General features: G+C 40.0%; 2 protein-coding genes across 2 annotated transcripts in view; both read right to left on the minus strand.

The window, feature by feature from the left end:
- The window catches only part of LOC137290327 (receptor-type tyrosine-protein phosphatase kappa-like), a 131,668-nt gene extending 131,304 nt beyond the window's left edge, over positions 1–364 (minus strand). Inside the window, exon 1 of the mRNA XM_067821170.1 lies at positions 280–364. Coding sequence (XP_067677271.1) covers positions 280–334 — 55 coding nt within the window. The 5' untranslated portion in view covers positions 335–364. The remainder of the gene's footprint in view (positions 1–279) is intronic.
- Positions 365–14,287: 13,923 nt separating this feature from the next.
- Positions 14,288–16,703, minus strand: part of LOC137290330 (receptor-type tyrosine-protein phosphatase alpha-like) — a 100,559-nt gene continuing 98,143 nt past the window's right edge. Inside the window, exon 27 of the mRNA XM_067821173.1 lies at positions 14,288–16,466. Within this exon, the coding sequence (XP_067677274.1) occupies positions 16,386–16,466 (81 nt within the window). The 3' untranslated portion in view covers positions 14,288–16,385. The remainder of the gene's footprint in view (positions 16,467–16,703) is intronic.

Consider the following 16,703-nt stretch of genomic DNA (forward strand, 5'->3'; position numbering starts at 1 on the left):
TCGACAGGTGACAAATGACTTATGACAGACACGACTTGTGCAATGACAAATGTGAGAAGTCTTCTAATGCTGAATCGTGGAAGGGTCAGTTTAGTGCTATGATCTTCCGACATGATGTGCAGTAACAGTCAGGTACCGACTGATCAACACCAATGTTGTCTGTTCCGTTCTGTGTAGGTACTCTTAAATCACGTCAGGGTTCTGAACAGTTTAGAAATACTAACAGATCCATGAAACCCTGTGTTGGCGCAGAAGCATGTATACTACGAAAATACATACCTGAAACGAGGCTGAAACTGGCAAGTAAAATCACAAAGCCATCACCCACAGCCATTGCCAAACACTGACGCACAAACCAGGAAGTTGATCTGGATTACGAACCTGTTCAACGGGACGGTTTTTCAAGGTCAGAGTTCACAACAACATGCTTCTCACACAATGCTGACGTTCTGTATTGGTCTTTTATTTGCCTCTAACAATGAACGCTATGACGAGTAGCAACTGTTATCGTTAACAAACCTATTCATACACCTGTGTCAAGGTGAACCCAAGCATGCAAAGCAAAGGAAATTATATCAAACCAGGATAGACGTTGCAAGGAGCTGTGATAAAGTGCACATCGAGCATGTCATGACCCAGGTAGCTACAGACGAGAACACAACCTATATTCCTTGTCCAAAGATGCTTATGCACGGTGAGCAGTGAGGAACTGGTCTTCAGTGACCTCTACATGTCATACAACACGAGGTCAATCTCTTGATTGTCAACAAACATGTACATAGTGTTCGTTTTATTCAAACTCGACTTTCGTTTATATGACCACATTGACTTAACAGGTTAACTCGTTTGCTCTAATAAGATCGATCTTATTAGACAGTATTGAACCCAAAGAAAAAACTTCTACTGGTCAGTATCTCTCAGTAACCTGAATGTGTTAAAGCAGATGTGTTGAATGTCCGGTAGTTAAGAGCTGGAAGTATGTTTAAGTCGTCTTGACAAGTCGAACTGAACGGTGCATATGAATATACCAAATATGCATAAAGTATCCTATTTGCATAGCGTGCACGATGTGGAGCGCTTGATTTCACATCGCTAGGACAGGTATTAAAGTAGAGTCGGATTAGTCGAACGTTCATGATACGCATAGATGGTTTCAAGTAGTTCGAGTTAGCAAGATCAACTCACTTGGGCCTATTCAATCATATCCGTGTATTTCAAACGCGAACGTATTATCAAGGCCAGTGTATGCTGTTTCGTTGTAACAAATGGACAACACTAAATCAATGACAAGCAACAATGCTACATTGTCTACAAAGAAGATGAATGTGGTAACATCTGTTACACAAATGCCTCTCAGTCGACAAGTTATATCCAACAGTTCATGTATAAATATCATAGTGGGGATTCAAGTTCTGATCAATTGTGGCGACGGATCGCGAGGTCAAGGTGGATTATTTGGATGATTACATGCGTGGCCGGACGATTTCTGTATCGTGGTCCATACTTAAAGGTCACATAACATAATACACAACTTTGCAGATTCTTGTACCGTACCTTTCGGTATGCACTTACCAAAACAAATCATAAAAAATGCCCAAATTCAACCTACAAAGTTGAAAAAAACGCGATGAAAAACAAGCCCGCAAAATCGGAGATCAAACGTTTTACTAAATTCCCCCCAGCGCTGGGGGCAAACTGGTTTCAACAGTTGTGCTGCGCTGCGTCCATAACGCATGCGCAGTGAATAGGTTCTCGGAGCTTGAAACAGTATGCATGCACATAGGTTGTGAGCAGTAGTCTAATCTTGGTTGTGTACACAAACAAGTAAATAATCTACTCGTTACTTGAAACAAACCTTGTTGATTGTGGTAAGCAGTCTCTGTCTCAGAGAAAGCTCAGTGTCTGGTTTATCCACACCTATATGTCTGTCTGCCTGTCTGCTAAAGACAACATGCAGTACACAGCTTCAATCATTGACCACGTGCAATTTGAACTTAACACCCATCAGACTATACGACATGAACAAAATGAATTGATTTATGACTTGTGCACCCGAGTCCCGTCTCTGCCATATTATGTAATTAGGCAGGTGTGATACACATGACCTATTCTTATGTCTTTGGGTTGCAAACAAACTACATTCATTTTGTTTCCGGATGAGTGCAAACACTTTTCCAGTTTCAAGTCCTGCTCTGTACTTGGACGAATGATAGATTCCAGCCATGCAGTAGTTTGCCATCTCTACTGAGATGATTTTTGATGGGATCGAGCGCAAATTCAAAGAACATGTATTTTCAAAACCTAACATCTCTATATACATTCTTCATGCATAACAACTTCTTTTAGTGTATATGATTTTTTGTTTGACAACAGTATATGAACCCATACTGAAATGACGCATCAAGTACACAAAAAAAGTTGTTATCCATAAAGAATCTTACTTTCTTGTGACTCGCCATATTTCTAAAATGCCCTTCAAGCAGATCATCTTTCTGTACACACAATGAACCCTCAGCATGTAAGCAAATGAAACAGCCCATCGGAAGCCGTCGTTACACTTGAGTGCAGATCCACCCGCTACGACTGGGTTCGGTCTCCCGAGGGCTTCCGTTCGGGGGAAATAAGCCCAAGTACAACATATTGCACTTTTGAATTGCGATTGTACGCGATTGCTTTAAAAGTAGCAATGTATATTATATGTCATGAATAAGTGATAAATGTGTTTTAATTATGTTTGATATTTTGGTTGCATGTGCATGTGCTTAGTATTTTCAGTGAGTTTATTTTTAACGTCAACGTAGGCCGTATTTCATAGGCCATGTCGTGACGAGAACAAATTTGGAGATTACAAAGAATATGTATTTGTAAACCTGTTGTCAAAGGACAATAAAACAACTAGATTATCACAGTTTGAACATGAAACCAGCATGTGAAGTTAAAACTAACAGATGAATTTGGGCAAAACATAACATAACAATAGGTCTACAACAACTAAAAGTAGATCACCGTACTAGGGACCATCGGGACTTACATTACTTTTGTTCACCTGTTTGGACCCTAGTTGCATTTACACCATCCCTTCAGCCACTGGCGATTGTACTTTGCGATGATTAGATATACACTGTCACTGATTTATGTTAAACTCCCAGAGGAGGCGGAATACAGCTCCTCTCATACGTTTCACACTGTCACCCTGATACTAACAGCAGGAAGAGATTTCATTGCTGAAGTTATTTACATACTTCAGGTAATGTAAATATACCAGGACAATTCAAGGTAACCAACCCTGTGAATGTCACGATAGTCTTGAGTATCGGCAGGTGATATGACCATGTCTAGCATGTCTTTGTAAAATAGTTGTTAGCAATCTATAGCCCAGTTTTATATTGTATTGTCCTCTATAGATAAATTGTTTTAGGCATAGTTACTAGTTTTACATTCTTTTCTGTGATGTCCTAGTTGTTTTGGCACCCGTGAAGAGCCACCTCCTCGTGGTGGGTGCTGGGTAACGCTAAGTGCTCTTCTCCCGTGTGGATCCGGGGCAGAATGTGTCCACAGCACCCCATTGCTTGTCGTAAGAGGCGACTAAGTTGGGCAACCTGTTTGCCGTGGGTTGCGTCCCTTGTCGCTGGAGGACGGGATCCTGGTGGTTGAGGGCATTTGGACTTTTAACTGCGTTCCATTGCCCAACACACCACTTTGGCCCTTACTTCACCTAGACGGGTGGTTGAATGGGCCCGATTCAACCAATCGGCTGGTCATGCCAAGCCCTGTGCATAGACTGTATATGTGTCATTGTACAAATTTGATTTGAAATTGTTTTGAGTTTTGGCTTTGGCACTACTTGTGATCTTTAAGTGTTTGATTGTGAATTCTAATACGAACTTTGCCTAGAGTCTTATGCCAGAAGGCGATGGCTCATGGGCCAATCTGGTAGTTTAATTATTTATAATTCTTCTACTGGAGTATATCATCCGGGTATCCTTGGTGCTGCAAGCTGGAGACCCGCTTGTTTTTAGCATTGTCCTTGTGATACTCTGTGGTGGGTGGGGAGATCGGATGATGAAACTTATACACCTACTATGGAATACAAAAAAAACCCTAAAACGAAACAAGCGTCAACTGGACAGTGATGATGATGATCGACGACCTTCAAACTCAAATGAATATTGGCCACGATTTCTCGTGATCGAGACACTTGACAAATCACCTCTAAAACTCAATCCTTTTGCGGTATCAAAAGGTGTGCATGGTATTGCTGGTGAAGTTTCTAACATAAAAAGGTTACGCACAGGCTCTCTGCTCATAGAATGTAGTAGAAAACAGCAGGCAACAAATTTGATGTCCACCGAGTTATTCGTTGGAATACCGGTATCAGTTACTCCGCATAGAACTTTGAACTCAAGTAAAGGCATCGTGCGAGACCGGGACCAACTGTTTGCCGATATGAATGAACTGGACATTGCCTCGGAAATGAAGGACCAAGGAGCAACTTTTGTGAAACGATTCATGACCCGGAAAAATTCTGAAAATAGACCAAAAAATACCTATTTATTCCATTTTTCTTCGCCAACTGCTCCAGCATCAATTAAAGCAGGATATTGCAATATCAACGTTGACATTTATATTCCAAACCCTCTGAGGTGTTTTAAATGTAAAAAGTATGGACATGGTGTCAATAGCTGCACAAATTCCATAACATGTGCTCACTGCGGTGAAAAAACTCACGTGACTGAAGATTGTGATAGTAACTTCAAAAAATGTACAAACTGCTCTGGCACTTATTCAGCTTTTTCTAAAGACTGTCCATTATGGAAACAACAGATGGAAATAAACAAAATTAAATTCACCAGAAATATAATTTTGCTGATGCCAAAAAGCTTGCTGTTCAGACCCCAGAACCAAATCAGTCATATGCCTCAGTTACTCGAGTATCCGCTGGAACGAGTCAAAAAGCAACTGTACCTATGTCCACCTTTTCCACATCATGCCAAACCGATTTGACATGGGTTGACACTGATACACCTGAGGTATACTCACCTCACCAGTCAACACAAACCATCGAATCACAATCAAAAACACCAGTCACAAATGAAGTTCAATCTCGGTCAGTGTCAAAGGATAAATCATCATCACAGTCTACCCCAACACTCTCTATTGGAAATTATGGGAAACAGGTTTCAAAAACCAAAGTGAAACCAAACAATGATACTTGTAAGAAAACTCAGAGTGGCAGAGCCTCTAAAGGTGCAGAAGATAAGATCCAGATATACAATAGGTTTGAATCCCTTGAAGCCATGGACGTGTCCGAAAACATCCAGCACAGGGCACATAGTCTGTCACCCTCTCGAAAGTGAAGGGGTAGATCCCCAATAAACCCCCCAAAGAAATAGTTTCTTCGAACATTTTACAGTGGAACTGCAGAGGCCTTAAAATAATTTGCATGAGCTACATCTATTAGACCAAGACCTTCAACCGTCAGCAATCTGCTTACAAGAAACGCATCTGAAGCAGACAGATTCTTTAAACGTCAGTTCAGCGCATATCATTATTATTCTCCTGGTGATAATAGGGCCACTGGAGGATCATCCATTCTTGTCAGAAATGGCGTTATCCACAGTCATGTGAAACTCACAACAAACCTTCAGGCAGTTGCAGTACGACTTACGTTGAACATTACACTTACTCTGTGTTCATTGTACATTCCGCCATCATCAACTCTTATTCTGGCTGATCTTCAAACTCTCTATGATGAACTTCCCAAACCATGTGTACTCATGGGCGATCTTAATGGCCACAACCCGCTCTGGAGGAGTGCGACCACAAACAGTAAAGGTAAAATTATTGAAGATTTTATTTCAAATAATAATTTATGTATATACAATGATGGTGCATATACATATTTACATCCTGGAACAGGAACATATTCAGCCCTTGACCTGTCAATAACTGACTCCAGCTTCCTTAATGAATTTGAGTGGTCAGTCCACGATGACCTGTGTGGAAGTGACCATTTTCCTACTATATTAAAAGCTGTAACTCCATCTGATGTTCCTCCATCATCAAGGCGGAATTTTAAAAAGGCTAACTGGGCTTTACATGAAACACTGTGTGCTGACAAACTTAAACCTGAACGTTTCATTGACGTTCCCGATGCTATTAAATCTTTTTCTGATGAATTGAATTACATAGCTGATGAGTGTATACCAAAGTCCTCTGCAGTTCCACACATAAGAAAACCATGGTTCAACGATGAGTGCAAACAAGCTAGGAAGGCAAGGAAAAAAGCAGAACATTATTTCCGTCGCCATCCTATGGCGCATAATTTAAATAAATTCAAAATTTTAAATGCTAAAGCGCGACGTACTTTTAAACAGAATAAACGTCAATCTTGGCAAAATTATGTATCCAAAATAAATTCTCGGACACCCATGTCCAAGGTATGGAACATGGTCCGGAAAATTAAAGGTAAAGGTACTAAATCTAGTATCCAACATCTTAAACATGGAGATCAATTACTTACCGAGGAATCTGATATTGCAAATAAACTGGGTGAAACTTTGGCTAAACACTCTTCCTCTTCTAATTACGTGCCTAAATTCCAACAGTATCAAAAACAACAAGAAAAGAAAACTATTAATTTTAATTCAGATAATGGGGAAGATTATAATGAACTATTTTCTATTCATGAACTCCATACTGCTCTTGATCAAGCTCATGATACTGCTACAGGAGCTGATAACATACATTATCAGCTCCTGAAGCACTTACCAGAATCCTGCCTCGAAACTCTTCTAAATATTTTTGATAATATTTGGACATCGGGTAACTTTCCTCCCTCATGGCGTGACGCCATAGTAGTACCAATACCTAAACCTGGACGTGATCATACGGATCCGTCCAATTATAGACCTATTTCACTAACTAGCTGTGTTTGCAAGACCATGGAACGCATGATAAATAATCGACTTGTTTGGTACTTGGAAACCAATAACCTTATAACAGATATACAGTGTGGTTTCCGTAAAAATAGAAGTACTGTCGATCACTTAGTGCGTTTGGAATCATTTGTAAAAAACGCCCTGATTAATAAACAACACGCTGTGTCTATATTTTTTGATCTTGAAAAAGCATATGACACAACATGGAAATATGGCATTCTGAGAGATTTACATGATTTCGGTTTGCGAGGTCGTTTGCCTGAATTCATAGCCAACTTTTTAAATAACAGACAATTTCAAGTCCGTGTGGGTTCTACCCTGTCTGATCCTTACAATCAGGATCAGGGTGTTCCACAAGGCAGTATTTTGTCTGTCACACTTTTTAGTATAAAGATAAACAGTTTATCTAAAGTTTTAAACGATTCAATTGATGGATCGTTGTTTGTGGATGATTTTAATATTTCTTGCCGTGGTAAAAATATGCATACCATTGAGCGGCAACTGCAGTTGTGTTTAAACAAAATAAATAAATGGTGTCTTGAAAACGGCTTTAAGTTTTCTAAATCCAAAACTAATTGTATACATTTTTGTAGAAAATATAAGCCACATAAGGACCCAGAATTATCTTTAGATGGCACTCCCATCAGAGTTGTTAAGGAGGCCAAGTTCTTGGGCCTAATCTTTGACTCCCATTTAACATTTCTGCCTCATATTAAGTTCCTTAAAACTAAATGCCTGAAGGCTCTTGACTTGTTGAAAGTTGTTTCCAACTCAAAGTGGGGAGGGGATCAAGCAACCCTCTTACACCTATATCGATCACTCGTCCGTTCAAAACTTGATTATGGCTCCATCGTATATGGTGGAGCCTGCAAAAGCAACCTTAAACTTCTTGATTCTGTCCACCACCAAGGCCTAAGACTTTGTCTTGGGTCCTTCAGAACTTCACCTATTGACAGTCTCCACGTTGAGGCTGATGAGCCATCTCTTGAGCAGCGGCGTATAAAGTTAGCTTTACAGTACATTACTAAGTTATACTCTGATGAATCTAATCCTGCCTATAACTGTGTTTTCAATCCCCTTTATGGGGATTTATACAACAAGAAATCTTCGCTTGTCCCTCCTCTAGGACATAGAATTAAACCCTTTGTTTCCTCTGCCGGCATTGAGCTGGAAAACATAGCTCCCTCCCGTCTTCTTTCTTCTCCTCCTTGGCAGATAGTTAGGCCACAGGTCGACCTAACATTAACTTCGTTTAGAAAATCAGAAACGAATGAATTACAATATAAACAAGAATATAATCAATTAAAACATAAATATAGCAATTATAAATCCTTATTTACAGATGGTTCCAAGGACGGTGGCGCAGTGGCTTGTGCCACTGTCATTGGATCCAGAACAATATCTTCTAGATTACCAGACAACAGTTCTATTTTTACAGCTGAAGCTAATGCCATACTAACGGCTCTTAAATATCTTCAAAGACACCCTAAACATAAACACTATATAATCTATTCAGACTCTCTTTCTTGCCTTCAGGCTATTAAAAATATTTCTTGTAAACATCCACTTTTAACTGAAATAATTGAATTGTATAATGATCTTGCTACTGGCCAATACGACATCGTCTTCTGTTGGTTACCCAGCCACGTGGGCATTTCTGGGAACACATTGGCTGACCTTACTGCTAAGGCAGCACTAAACAAATCTGTGACACCACTTCTTATTCCATACACTGATTATAAGGCTACCATTAGATCGTATATCCGTGATCTGATGCAGACGAAGTGGGACACCCAAGTGGGCATAAATAAATTACATGCAATAAAACCTTCTGTTGGGTATACCTACTTGGGTTGTCAGTCCAGATTTGAAGAGGTCATCATGCGGCGATGTCGTATTGGCCACACGAGATATACTCATGAATACCTATTGAAAGGTGAGGATCCTCCGTTCTGCATCCCTTGTGATGAAATAATCACGGTCAAGCATGTCTTGCTTGACTGTGTCGAATATTCCATCACAAGGGATACCTATTTCAAATCATGAACAATGAAGGATCTTTTTAATAATATAAGTCCTCATTTAATCATTCAGTTTTTAAAAGAATTAGATTTGTTAAATGACTTGTAAATAGATAAATATTTTAGTACTGGAAGTTTAAATTCGTAACTGTGCTTGTTAGTGGCTGTATCCTCGAGGGGGGTTAAAGTACTGTAAAATTATTGTCCTCCTGAGAGGGTACGTAAGCCCACAAACATTCAAAGTCAATTCAAACTGTTCATATTTTTAATCGTAGAATATGTGTCTTTTTAATATATGGCTAGATTTCCTAAATTGCTAACAACCGAAGGGATGATGTAAATCCAGCTAGGGTCCATGCAGGAAGCAAAGGTACAGTAAGTCCCCATGGTCCCTAGTGTGGTGATCTACCTTCAGTGGTTGGTGATATATAGCCCGTATTTTATGTTGTATTGTCCAAATAGTGATATTAGTTTTAACTTTCTACACTAGTTTTAAATGATAACTGTGATATTCTAGTTATTTTACTGTCCTTTGACGACAGGTTTTTATAGTATATGCACATTTCATTTCAATATCAAACATGTTCTCGTCACGATATGGCTGGAATATTGCCGATGTGACGTTAACTATGAACTCAACTCAACTCAACTAAAACTGTTGGAGTCTCATCGTCCGAAGAGAATGAATCATCAGACTCATGCCATCGTTTCTTTAAGTGGGGGTGCCATGATCACAATGGATATAATTCACCCTCCTAGCTCCCCACCCACCACGGAGTGTCAACAAGGACGATGTCACATGTCTGTGGATCTCCAACAGACGACATCAGGGATACCAGGAGGGTATACTCGAGTAGGACAAATCTTGAAAAGATCAATCCTACCAGATTGGCCCATGAGCCATCGCCTTCTGGGCATTTAGACTCTAGGCAAATTAAAGAAGATATATGTCAAATCGAGTGGGGTGTTTGAGAAACCAAAAGAGCCAAGGCCTAAATTTTACAATACGGTTTAAAAATATAAGTTCTGCAAATACAGATAATGCACAGGGCTCGACGTGACCAGCCGATTGGTTGAACCGAGCCCATTCAACCACCCGTCTAGGTGAAGTAAGGGTCAAAGGAGTGTGTTGGGCAAAGGGAACACGATTACAGGCTCCTAATGCCCTCAACCCCCAGACTCCCGTCCTCCACCGACACAGGGCCGCAACCCACGGCAAACGGGTTGGTGAACCAGATATCCCCCCGGGTCCACTACGGGGGTGTCGGCGAGCTCTTGGCGTTACCCACCACCCACCACGAGGAGGTGGCTCGCCACGGGTGCCAATCCGGGATCGATTCCAAACAGGAGTACAGTGGTGTTCCCTGTCGTGATATTGCAGGACTATTGCTAAAAGTGGTGTAAAACCATACTCACTTACAATAATAACGAGGGCAGGTAGTTACTTCCACATGTTTCCTTTCGTATCAGGGGTACCTTCTGGCGTCAGATAACAATTTTGTACTCATCTGTCTTACTTGAAGTGACTTTCGCCATATCTGTACGTTCTCTGATGTTGAAGTTTTGTGTTTACATTGGGAAGCTAAGCATATTCACATACTGCATGACATCCCAGTTTGCCCAGGTGGTGCTTGTGGTATCGATTGCAGCAACGCCTGTGGTAGATGTGGTAACAACAGTTTGTGTCACCATGAGACCGGAATTTGTCCAGATGGATGCGAGGCAGGATGGCAACTGCATCTGTGCAATGAAGGTGGGTTACGATGACGCACAACTCACACTTTTGTTTTAAATGACGAAGATGAGTTCCACAGTCAGCTTGTGCAAACTGGAAATACGGATTGAATTGTATAGTTGACTGTGGTCACTGTCACGGAATGGGTGAGGGGATACATGGGTGAGGGGATATGTGTTCAAGAATGCAAAAATGGGTAAAGCGAACCTTGCCACAGCATCAGTGGTAGAGTACACTCGACGATAATCACATTTGACATTGTAATATTCGCTACGGTGTTTCTGGTTGAGTCAACAATAGCCGTTTTAGCACTAACAACCCGACTCTTAATTGTATTCCATGCAGAAATTGCAGAATGAGCACATGGAAGTGAAACAAATGTTGCCATGCAGTCTAGTTGTCTAGCCTGTCCTAGCTGGAAGTACGGATTGAAGTGTGAGGCAAAATGCGGTCACTGTTACGGGAGCTGTCACGTTGTGGACGGGAGATGTCTCCAGGGATGCACACATGGATACGGAGGTCCTCGCTGTCTCCGTGTTATAGGTACAATTCTCCAAGGTATGGTATCACCTCCGTTAGCTGCCAGGTAGATGACGTTTACCTGGCCGAACCCTGAACCTGCGATGGGCGGGTTCTTACCCGAACTACGGTATACCCCCGTACTTCGGTCCTGACGATAGGGGATGTGCGAGAGGTACAATGTCAGTACCCGGGGGCCCGTGGAGTTTTACGGTAGTTCCTCCAGCAACCACAAGACGATGATCTTCGTTCAATAGTTTATTTGAAACTGTGTTGCTGGACAACCCACTCTATGGTCACTCTATAAGACTTCGGCCGCAAAGCTTCCATCTTAAGCCAAATGCTGGTGCCTTTTAAGATTCCTTGTGATCAAACACCAAGAGTGGGAGCGCACCAGATTCCCGACCCTGGGCTTTGCTACCGCTTAAAGCTGGGTCCCTACGTCACAGCCAACACCCTCTTCTTTTTTGCCCATTGGTCAAAAACCCCTAACCCTACATACTTTTTCACTCCCCCACCCTTATTCCGTACCCCCAATACCATGTTTGTAAACCTGTGAGGTGGATTCCAAGAAACTCAAAGTTTCTACCTCCTAACCATTTATGTCCCGTGGAATACTACGAACAGCTGCCGAGGTCACCGGACAAGTTGCTTCATCTTGATAGATTAGGTAAAGGGATAGGGACGGTACTATGAGTCATCTCGACCTACTTCCATGCTTATTTCCTCCGCAGCCGATTAGCTACCTCTGTTACACTGTATATCTTTTCTACCTCACAGGCCTTTATTTGTTATTTCCCATTCTAAATATACTGTTAGAACACCTTGATCACTTATTAGTAATAACATCATCCCTAGATCTAAATATTATAACCACAATAATAATTCCTCGGCCATGATTTGCTATTATCATAATAAATCATAATTCCATGCCTCTGATACAATATACAATGTTCAACATTGTAACACGTAAGTCTTGATGAGCCATCACAAGGGATAGGTTTTTTAAGTTCAAGCCATAATTGAAGCATCTATTTGTTGTTGATTCACATTTAATGATTCTATTCTTAAGAAAAGGTGTTTGTCAGACAATTTTGATAAGCGTTGCTTAAATAGATACATGCTTTGTAACTGGCAGTTTAAATCATATCTGTCCCCCGAAGCGTCTTGAGGCATACTGTTTTGGTTTAGTTTCTGTCCGTGTTGACGTTCCCATTGCTTCTGGAACATAACCTTAAAACCATTAGATCAATCTTCACCAAACTGGGTATACTACGTCTCCATCTCATGAACATGTTTGAGGGTTTTCTAAATGTAATTTCCTTCTGTATTCATGGCAACACGAAGGGTAAAACCATTTTCAGAGCAACATTCTGAAACTATATGCGACACCCCTCTATAACTTGTAAATCTTGCAGAAGCAAACCGAGTGAAACAAACGTTGGCATTCAGTTTAGTTGTTCAAAATATTCAAAACGTCAGTGAAACATTGTTTCATATCTAACCTTCCCAAATGGGAAGTACGGGTTGAACTGTGTGGCACAATTTAACTGCAGTTTTCATGTGTTTTTACCTCGTTTCAGTTATGACATGGCTGAAATGCTGCCGCTATGACTATAAACTTTACCTCACTCACTCTCTCATGCTTTGAGACAGAGAGAGGCAGTTGTTAACGACGGTGTCATTTGAATGTTGTATCACTAACAACATTATGTTTGAATCATTTGGCAGAGCTATTCTATTTTATATTTTCAGAATCACAGAAGATACGTCCTGACAAAATGACCCATTCGTTTACAAATATAACCGGTCTTGGTGTTCTGGTTGGTGGGCTTGTCGGAGTGGCGATGACACTTATCCTAGCTGCTGGAGTGTACCTGTGTTTACATTGTAGACCATGCAGGTAGGTGTGCAATAAAGTGATGATTATACATATAAACATAAACATGTACGTGCGAATTAACATACATTGAGTGTAGCATTGACATTTGTTTGCTCTTTTCAACACGCAGGATACAGGATGATCATAGGTCTGTGAAGGAAGAGGAGACTAAAGACACACAGAACTCACAGAACATAAACACGAGAATCGAGACCTGTGTATAGAACATTACTGACGAACTGACTGGCAGGCAATAGAACTGCAAACAGAAGGATAAACCTCCAGGAACTGACGAAACGTTTCAAAATGACAAACCATAATTTTACCTTGAAGTTTAAATGCATATCTTCGCCCTGTGATTGATTTCAGTATAATCAGAAGGTATTGCATCATCGGTGTTTTGCGTCTGTGAATGCTTCATTTAGACACAGTGTGTTTTGTTCTGACTGGAACCACTAAGTGTCATTTATTCTTTTACCACGTGGCTGCACAGTGCTAGTTTTGATGCCACAGCATGGGGAGACCCAGTCATGTTGAAGCAATCTCATGCTCACTCAGCGATTGGACAGTGATTCTAATTGTATATCCTTCTTATTAACTTCATGTTTTTATGTATCTGTGTAATATATGGGGTAGAATGATGGACAAAGCATTTGCTCTTCACACCGAATACACGGGTTTGATTTCGATCACTTGCTTTCAGCTCTCACATGGGTGGCGATATCTCCGCGCATCACATTGCTATCAATGTGTTAACTGTCAGTGCTCTAGTGTAAACTGTTAAATTGGCATTCTTATGTGATAGTGGTTCTTTTAACCGGCACGGAAACATTGGACTATATTTTATTACTTGAAGTAAAAACTTCTTTAGTATAACCGTCACAGTGCAATTTGGGGCCATAAATCCGATTTTGAATACAAGTACCATTTTGAGGTGTTATGAGTAATTACTGGTAGTCAATTCAAATATCAAATACTCAGACAAAAACATAATTGCCTGTAATATATAGGAAACACTATCCAAACGGACAAAAGTTATGGATACATTTTTGGAAAATCTGTGTTTCTATACATATACAATTGATTTTAAAGCCATCTTGAAATATAGAACAGGCAATCTTAAAGGATGTTATGTTTGTTTTATTGTGACAAACAAACGTTGCTTTCTAGTCAAACAAAAGACAGAATGCAAACAAAATAGGATTTTATTCAAGTTAATAGATAGTAACAAAAATGTTTAAGCAGCCATGCGTACCTTTACACATCATCAACTAATGACTATATCATCTGACAGGAAAATTGGGAGAGATGCTCACACCCAGTTGATACATAACCCAGATTTACATCTTTAACTAATATGGCTGAACATGCATCGCGTACAAATACGATGTCCATACCCGCCAACCTGGCATTCCATAGACGTAAGATACATTTGTACATACGTAGAGATTCTTCTGTAACAAATGACACAGCACTGTCAGCGTTCAATGCATGTATTAACAACTTGCATCACTTATCAGTAACATTTACAACATATTGACTGACATATGACCATAAACACATTTTGATGTTGGTTTAACTTTAAATATTTGATGACTTCATGTTGATGAAGTGTACGTTACAGACGTTGGATATATGTTAACAGTTATAGCTAATGTCCATACCAAAGGTACGAAACAAACTGCTGTGTAAATTTCTGTCTTTAATGGACGGTCTTTTGGTTAACTTTGAAAGCATGTATATTATGACCTCACGTTGAAGAGGTGCAGGAACAAGAAACAATGGGCGCTGGGTGCGACTTCAATGCTATGCAAAATCTGTGGGACTAGTGCGAATCAGTGTACAATTTGTGAAGTGGTACGAATCAATGTAACATTCTGCTCATGAAGTACGCACCTATGTGAAATTCTGTTCGACCAGTTCTAAAATATGTGCAATCCTGTTAATGGGGTACACGTCTAGGTGAAATTCTCTGGATCTAATACGAATCAATGTGAAATTCTGTGTAACTAGTGCAGAATAATATCAAATCCTGTGGATGTAGTGCGAATCAATGGGACATTCTGTGGAACTAGTACAAATCAATGTGAAATTCTGCGGAACTGGTACAGATGAATGTCAAATTCTGTGAAATTACAAAATATAATATGAAAATCTGTGGATCTAGGGCAAATCGATGGGAAATTGTGTGGAAGTAATACAAATCCATGTAAAATTCTGCTCGTCCAATTTGCAATTTTGCTGAAGTAGTGCAAATCTATGTGACATTCAGCAGATGAAGTACGCGTCTATGTGAAGTTTTAAATTCTGTTAGACCAGTAATAATTTAGTGCAATCTGGTTAAGTGGTACATATGTGGGTTAAATTCTGTGGAGGTAATACGAATCGATGAGAAATTCTGTGGAAGTAATAGGAGTCAATTTGAAATTCTGTGCAACTAGTACAAATCAATGTTAATTCTGTGGAATTAGTGCAAAGCGACGTGAAATTTTGTTGAGGTAATGCAAGTCAAGATGAAATTCTGTGAACCTTGTGCAAATTAATCTGATATTCTGTGGAACTACTACACACCAATGTGAAATTCTAGAACAAATCAATGTCCAATTCTAAGGAACTAGTACAAAATAGTATACAATTCTTTGGATCTAGTACGAATGGATGTACAATTGTATGGATCTGGTACAAATCATTGTCAAAATCTGTGGATCTAGTGCAAATCGATGTGGAATTCTGTTGAACTAGTGGCGAATCCATGTGGAATATTATGGAACCACTGCGAAACTATGTGAAATTCTGAGGACGTAGAGCAAATCTAGATTTGATACCTGGTTCAAACAGAAAATCAGAATCAAGCTAGTTTACGTCTAAGATTATCACAGCAGACATTGTCTATTTTGTCCAATGTGTAAATGTCCTCTACATTTCTACCACGGTAAGTAAGTTTCAGAATAATCATTTGAAACCATAAACGTGGTAGCCGAAAGACCGTAAAGTTCATCTATGAAAATATAACGAGATCCGTTCTGACTTGACTCTGGGGTAAATGGTGTCAGCTTCACCGGGTGATTGGTGGTATATTGTGTAGTGAGACAATAAGCTAGAAATATTACACTTTGGTCCATATTAACAACGTTAAGGTATGGTATCAAAATTATTAATATTAACATACCCACAACTGCTTATGGGCATTTCAAGTAATATAGAAAGTACCGAACTGAATAGTGTGGTAATATGGTCGTTCGTTTTGTAGATGTAATGTAGTCCGTCGGGACTGTCTGGCCCTGACTTTAGATGTTAGCGTAGGTGTTTGAAGGGTCTGTTCTCAGAATACACTGCAGGGCAAAGTCATGGAACATCTGAACATCATTCTGAAAACAAAGCAAAACAAAACCAAGACGGTGAAAGAATTCTGATCCCAAAGACAGCTTTGATAGAAAAGTTTCATAATAGATCATAGATGGTTTTCATAACCATAGACAACATCACATTTCAGCTCGACTAGAGACAATGCCAAAGGCTATATCACATTACGCCATACATTCATGAAGAAACCCATAGTGCCGCACAAGTGATCAACATGAATTATGGCAAGGATACACGGATCA

This window comes from Haliotis asinina, chromosome 7 (assembly GCF_037392515.1).
Source record: "Haliotis asinina isolate JCU_RB_2024 chromosome 7, JCU_Hal_asi_v2, whole genome shotgun sequence".
In the NCBI taxonomy this organism is placed as follows: domain Eukaryota; kingdom Metazoa; phylum Mollusca; class Gastropoda; order Lepetellida; family Haliotidae; genus Haliotis; species Haliotis asinina.